Source organism: Penaeus japonicus, unplaced genomic scaffold (genome assembly GCF_977035675.1).
Source record: "Penaeus japonicus unplaced genomic scaffold, GWHDUDI00000001_assembly GWHDUDI00000022, whole genome shotgun sequence".
Classification (NCBI taxonomy): domain Eukaryota; kingdom Metazoa; phylum Arthropoda; class Malacostraca; order Decapoda; family Penaeidae; genus Penaeus; species Penaeus japonicus.
In genome coordinates, this window is record NW_028234424.1 from 29,082,067 (window position 1) to 29,089,566 (window position 7,500).

The 7,500-nt window shown below is 34.6% G+C and overlaps 1 protein-coding gene across 19 annotated transcripts in view; it reads right to left on the reverse strand.

The window, feature by feature from the left end:
- LOC122260728 (phosphatase and actin regulator 2) overlaps positions 1 to 7,500 on the reverse strand; it is a 474,429-nt gene that overhangs the window by 250 nt on the left and 466,679 nt on the right. For all 19 annotated transcript variants that reach the window (XM_086549773.1, XM_086549791.1, XM_086549790.1 and 16 more), the window contains 4 exons: positions 5,789 to 5,844; positions 5,548 to 5,651; positions 3,831 to 4,003; positions 1 to 3,661 (listed from right to left, as the gene is read on the reverse strand). The exon at positions 1 to 3,661 is cut by the window's left edge and continues 250 nt beyond it. In XM_086549773.1, coding sequence (XP_086405899.1) covers positions 3,646 to 3,661; positions 3,831 to 4,003; positions 5,548 to 5,651; positions 5,789 to 5,844 — 349 coding nt within the window. In that variant the 3' untranslated portion in view covers positions 1 to 3,645. The remainder of the gene's footprint in view (positions 3,662 to 3,830; positions 4,004 to 5,547; positions 5,652 to 5,788; positions 5,845 to 7,500) is intronic.

Below are 7,500 nucleotides of genomic sequence, written 5' to 3' on the forward strand. Positions count from 1 at the left end.
CAGAGGACCGAGAGGAGCTCATGCCTATCTGATGAAAAGTTTCTTCAGCTGATCTCTATGGTACACATAATGCTGGTATTGAGCAAAGACTCGTTATTTGAATTCTGTAGGTGAGCAAAAGTTAACAGTAACCAGCACTCCCTAGTTAGGTAATAAAGTAAAATCATGGTGACATCTGGAACTCAGTATCAAATTAATAATGAATTATAATAAAGAAAAAAAAACAAAAAAAACATTATGGATTGGTAAATGGGTGCTGAAAGAGGTGTTTTGTGAGACTAATATATGCCAAATAATTTTCCAGTCTTCCAGCACTCACTACCCTAAAATATCAAAATAAATTTTGCAATAACAGAAACTACAAAATAAATGCTGTAAACCCCAAGGGTTACTAGAAACTCCCTCTATCTCTCGTTTCCCTTCCACACAATAATATTTTGCACTTAATATAAGGGGGAACCTATTCACTTGGAATCTACTGTGAAGACATATTGATCTCCATTTTTGGATAACAAATTTTTGAGAATAAATGTTATGACTTGATTCACTAAGGATGGGAGCATGCACAGTTCTGAGGTTTCATCACAACAAACAAAGAGTTCTCTTAAGGCTCACATCGAGAATCCACACAAATGAGAGGGAATTTTCAGCACTGTCCAATTGAATGTACCTTATCAAAAATGTTTTTCCATGAGTGTTTTTCACTTCTTTCTCATAGTTGCACCTGAGAACCAAAACCACTGTTGCTGACCCCACGAACATGGCATACATGCCACCCTTAGCATAGCAGGCAGACGGGAGAAGCTGTATTAGCTATGTACACAAGTGTGGGTAATGAGTACATCATATTTACAAAAGTTTACACTGAACAGGCCTGCATGGTAACCTGCTGTTATGTTGAACTTATTAATGGAGCCTTGAACATTACATCTCTGAGATCATGATACAAATCAGTAACAATATTTACAACCAGCGGTGATATACAAATGCATACTAAAATATTTTGCATATCTATAGCTTGCTCATCCTACATCTTCTTTACTTCAGCTTTGGCATATACTGCTCTTCAAGTGTAAACGGGAGCCCCCAGAGCTATTACTGCAACATACTATCTCACAGAGACAGAGCAGAAGTCTACAAGATGCTAGTGTTTATTGACCCAGCAGCTGTGTTGGGAGGTCACGGTATGTATTCAACTGCATATATTGTATTTCCAATACTGAAGATGGAAGAAGTGAACTGTACAATACTCAAAAGGCCAAAATAAGTTTATCAGCCTGTTAAATGCTCCTTTCACACATCTCAAGCAACAACGCACAGGGGAGGGAGAATACTGTGTGGACGATCAATAAAGAGTAATGCTGTCTTCCATTACGCCTCAAAAACATTTAATCTGATGTGTACAGTCAACAAAATCACAGACTCAATTGTGTTTTGTGTCTCAAATACAGACCAATATTATTCTGCAAAAATGTACAGCTAGCAAAGAAAATAATAAATACAATGTTTGTTTTCTCATGTAATTTACTTATAAACTGGAAGAGTTGGAATCAGCAAACCAAAATGTAACCTAAAGTGATGTTAAATTCCTTGCTCAAAATTTAGTGTTCATTTGGGGGGTGTTTTTGCAAAAAAGAGGACAAGTTTTTTTTTTCTTTTTTCTTTTTTTTTCTTCTTTTTTTACAAGGATCTAAGCTAGAAATCTGCCCATCTAGCAAGCACCCATGAAAAAGGCAATTCATTTGTACACAACACTCCACAGATGGACTCTAAGTTTGAGGTTCTACTCCTTTGTCTCTTCCATTAACAACATGCTTTAGATTTACTGCTGAAGGGCACTCATAATGAAAAGGATCAATGGCACTTTTGATACTAAACACACTGGAATCAACCAAATATATGTCCAATTTCCATGAATGATGTCTTGCATAATCTGCCCTTACTCGAGATAAGGAAGTATGTTTGTAAGCCCTGTTCATTTTCAACCTTTTTTTTCCTTTTTTGGACCCAAGCTACAAATAATAGCTTACTAAGTCTTCTAGAATATATGTAAAAACATCAATGAAGCACATTCTAAAAAGGATAAAAAAATGACTTACAACAACTGGTAACAAGGTGATTGTCGAAACTAATAACAACACCATTATCCGAGATGCGTAATGATCTCTTTTCGTAATGAATAACTCTGGACACAAAATCCTAAACAAAGTGTATCCTCTAAGAAACTATGGAGTTACAGAGTCGTTGGTTATCACAACAAGTGGCCACCTAAACTGGACCAAGGAAGCTAACAAACTCACTTAGCTGTATACATGCCCTTCTTGGTCAAAATAGACAGTGAATTTATCAAATCAAATACTTCATTCAGTCATGGGGCTAACAATCAACTTCTCATAAAAATGATGGAAAGGAAAGGAAGAAGTTTACAAAAATAGCAAGTAGAATGGTTGAAATATTTTTTTTTCACATTTCACTCTATCCTAGCAATAGAAATCTATTCATCTCTAATACCTTCCATTATACAATGTTAAAGAGAGAGGTTTCCACCCTAGTTGGACATTCACTGAAGTGAGAATGGCTTAAAAGATGATTCTGTGCAGGTAGGTGAGGTAACGAGACTCCGCCCAGACCCCTTGGCACAGATGCTGGTGTCTTTAGTCCGACACCAGTGAATGACAGATGCTGGCCCAAGGACTAACATGTAATATCACTCAGAGCATCAGTATCACAGCAATACGTGGGCTTCCACACACGCTCATGTGCACCTACAGCAATGCACACACACAACGCATGTACACAGTGGAATCTCAGTTATCTGATTATCTGACAGAAAATACAGCCTGCAAACCCTATTCATCACAGTTCTGCATTGTGTTAAACACATTTAAAACATATTCTAGGATAAAAAAATACTTAAAAGAGAAAAAAAAGAAAAAAAAAATACAGGTGGTAAAATATCTTACTTCATTATCATATATGACTATGTTGTTATTGTCCAAACAACCAAGAAACCACTGAACAAACCACACAATAATCAATATGTATGGCATACATATACACACTGACTGATCAAATGTAGTAAACTATAGTAGGTGATATATATGCTCTACATTGGTACAAGACAAATTTGGAAGGATCCTTCAAAACCCAGCAACACTGAAAAATACCATGGTGTAATTTGTTGGTGGTCTGATACTGCTTGTCCTTCAAATAAGATCAAATGTCCTCATATGTTGTTCTTGAGTCGGAAAGAAAATATACATTTATGTATGTATATATGAATGCATACATACACATACACACTGGAGTTGTAAATATATATAATGTAAACATAATGAAACAACTGTTAATTAATTACTAAAACTTTTTTAATATTAGTTCTTATAATTAGCAAGACTTCATATGATAAGGTGTTTCTTGATTTATTCCTGTGTTTGTATCAAAACCAGAGAGAAGAAGCTAAAAAGGGGATGAGAATTAAAAAAACATAAAAAGAGCAAATTGTAGAGAGTGTTCACAAGTAAAGAGTATCAGACACACTACAACAGGCTCACACATTGGTAATACAGTATATAGTTGTTGCTTGGGTTACTTCTTCTTCTTCTCATGGAGTATTGGGCTCGTCTTACTACGCCTAACCCCCAATCAAGGTCTATGGAATCTGTAAAGAAAATATTTATCTCTGTCAATGCCTCAGGCACAAGATATCTCTTTAATCAGTATACCATAAACATTCATCTGCTATGTTATCACCCACCTTTATTATTTTTTCTTACCAAACATGATTTTTCTTAATAAATATATAAACAAAAACACAACTATCAACTTACCGAGTGAGATGTCTTGAGTCTTCATGCACCTCCATTTCCATGCTCTTGAAGTCATTTAGTTCCTTCCTAATGGCTGCCTTATCTCTAGGTGTGAGACGGGTCCATGGCTTGTCTGCTCGTCGATCGTACTCATGTGCCTGAGTCACCTCTATATAGTCATTGAAGCGTATAATCTGATGGGACAAGAAGAAAGGAATCAGAAATGGTAGATCATCATCTTCATTCTTTAAATCTACTTCCTCATATTTGTGTATACGTGTAAATCTATTTTTCAATGGATTCACTTATATTTGTAAGAGTAGGGCAATATCACCCTGGTATAACAAAAAAAAACAAAAAAATCTTAAACATGTCCAGTGGCATCACCAAGATAAATTCAAGAGGGGGGAAGCACTCATAGGAAAAAAAGCACAGTGATTCATGAATTTCTGAGGACTAGCCCTAAACAGGTGGTAAAAGTGAAGGAAGGCACTACAGGAAAATAAGGTCTACCCTGTGGTGATGCCCCTATTATTATCTCTCTTGTTGCTTATGAGTCACTCTAATAAAACACATCAATATTATAAAAGAAATGTTAAAATGAAGCATAAAGTTCTTTTAAAGAGTCACACACACACACACACAAACAATTTGTATATATATTAAAAATGCGTTACTGCATTCTACCATCTTCTCACATTAATTACCTAATTTCATTAATGCATTTAATCAGAAAAATAAGCACACATTTCACTATATATGGCATAATTTTGCCAAGCTTCACTAGTCATTTTCTATATTCTACTTGAATTATCTAAGTGTTTCTTTCTTTCTTTGGTTAGCAACAGCAAGTTGTATGGCTGCCAAGTACATACAGATGAGATGCCATATTTATAATGACAACTTCATCACTGTCTAACTTTTGTAACAGGCAGTATTCACAACTTCTAAATCTTAAATATTTCCATTAGAGTTTATATTAACTATTGACTTTAATAACTATAAACAAAGGTATGAAAAATAAAGGTATGATTATATACTGTAAAAATAGACATTTCCTTCTTGAATTCTCTCATACTGATAACATTCATCTTTCTCAATTCTAGGAAACTATTTTTTATATACTAGTATACCCTTAAGAGCTAACAATAAAAGCATATCCAATTCAGGTTTGGCATGACTGGCATCTTAGGATAGGCACAATGCCAGTGGCAGCTATGCTGACCATAAATATACATGCCATGATGCCATACAATAATAGAAGAGGTTAGTCTCTTCTTGAAAGTAAAATTGTCTCTTGTGAAATGCAAATATCGTCACTGTTACACACAGATCATGCTTTCTCAGACATAAGAGTGTGATGATGTTCACAAACACTGGACATTTGAGCAAGATCTTTCACAATTTCATAATTAACAATGCTGTTTAACTGAACATTGTATTCCTATCCATAAATTTATTTTCAAAGTATTTTAGAAAATTTAAATTTTAAGACCATACTTTGACCTGTCAGTAATATACCCATTAACTGAAAAGTGACTAGTGGAATAAAAGCTACATCCCTACTCATACAGACGTAATTTACTTCTTTTAAATATTTGTAAACACATAAGCAATCACATCTCAAATATTTATACAAACAGAAACCTGCATATCAGTCAACTAATAAAATAAATAAACATAACAAATACAGTTGAGGCACAGAATAAGTAATTATTGTAAAAGTACAAATACTCACTTTCCGTTCCCGAAGCTCCTCTAGAGTTGGCCTAAACGACAACTTTCGTAAGAGAGTTTTTCTTTTCTCCTCCTTCTGTTTACGTGCCTCCTCAGGTGTAGTTGCTGTAAAGGAGCAAAAGTAAACATTACAATCTATATTCTTGATCATCATAAAAATATGAAAAGAATAAGATATGCAAGAACAATACTAATACTGTATCTATGACTATCTTATTACAGCTGACAAGCAGAATACTCACTTTTAAGAATATTTCTTTCCTCTAGTTCTTCCGCTGATGGTCGTAAACTCAAACGTCTGCAAAAAGAGAAGCATTACATATCAAGATATTGAGTTACACTTAATTACATTTGTTGTCATGAAGTTCATATGTCTTGAAGTAATGAATCATCACCAACAGAAATCACACTGATTCAAAAAATAAATAAATAAGAAAAAAATATTTACAAATGTAAGACAACCCTCTTTACCTATTCAAAAAAAGTGCTAGAACTGCTTTAATCCACGAACGCCTTCTTCGTTCTTTAAACCACTCAGCTTCTTTCATAGCCACAACAAACAAACCATCCTCTCGTGGGAGGACAAGATAATTTCCAGCAACCATAATGCCGTAAAGTCAAGTTATCACATACAAAATAGTGAGACCAATATGATATGTAAAATGAATCTCCAAAGCTTGAATTAGCCTAGCTGCTTTACTTATTCAATAATTTATCACAGAAGTTCATCCATTACACTCTGACCTCCAAACATGTGTCAAAGCACGGTAGCCCATGTCGGCTTACAAGCAATCATAAATGCTCTTCATTTTATTTTTAATCACTAGTATTTATCTTATCTACACATCAGCATCACAGTTATTTTCCAACAGCTCATAACTGAGATACAATCACAGATTTTTATCACAGCACCAAATACTTGTTTTCTAGTTTCAACATCTAGAGAGTAAAACTAAAGCAGCCTTCCTCCACAAGTGATCCCAACTGTCTGAGAAGCTGTCATGAACTGCTTCTCTCTAGGACTCCGCTAGCCTGAGACCCTCACCAGCCCTCACTCGCTTCTTGGGTCTGTGCCATGGCATATGGATCATCCCTCCTGGCTATATTCTAGTGCAAAAATGCATTTGTTACGTAAGTGTTTCTTTACCACATGATTGGTAATTATCATTCATAAGTGTGAATTGATACTTAAAAACTGTAATAATTGTCATTAAATAATAACACTCATGAAAGCCAAGTTTAAAGCAAAACTTAATAACAACAAGAATAAAATGAAGTATCAATATAAATAAATATTCCATGTATCAATTGCCAGAGCCTAAAGCTTATATTCTCCTACAAAACAACCAAACAAGTACTCTCTAGATGGTTCTTTTACACCTCGCAGGAGTCTGGCACCCATTCAACTATTTTGTTGGTGGGAGCTAGGGAAATATCTTTTATTTCTAGCATCTGTATCTGCTACTGGAGGTCATGAATTCCTTCTGGTAAATGTAGAACTTCAACGGAAATGGCTATCTGATGACCTTAAATAAATCTCTTGTGAACCAATTCCTTCAAGAGCATGATGAAGAGAATAACAAGTAAACAAAAACACTAGCCAACATGTGTACTCACAGACACACCACAAAAGAAAGATAAACAGTGATCTTGGTGCTATGAATGCTTTGGAGAAACATTTCTGTTTATCTGTATGAACAGGAATATATATATGTATCTATCACTATGTCTATCTATTTATCCTGTTCTTATCTATCTATATTCTATTTTTGTTTTTAAAAGGTACAATGAGTAAAACAAAATAAATATGAGAATCAACAAAAAAGTAACTTTGTAAATAAATATCTGTAAGTAAGTCAGTGTTCTTTGGTCCTAAAAATTATCAAGAGTCAAGGACATGCATTTTACATCTTATATCCCTCTCACAAAACATGCAAGTTTACTCCTCGAACAC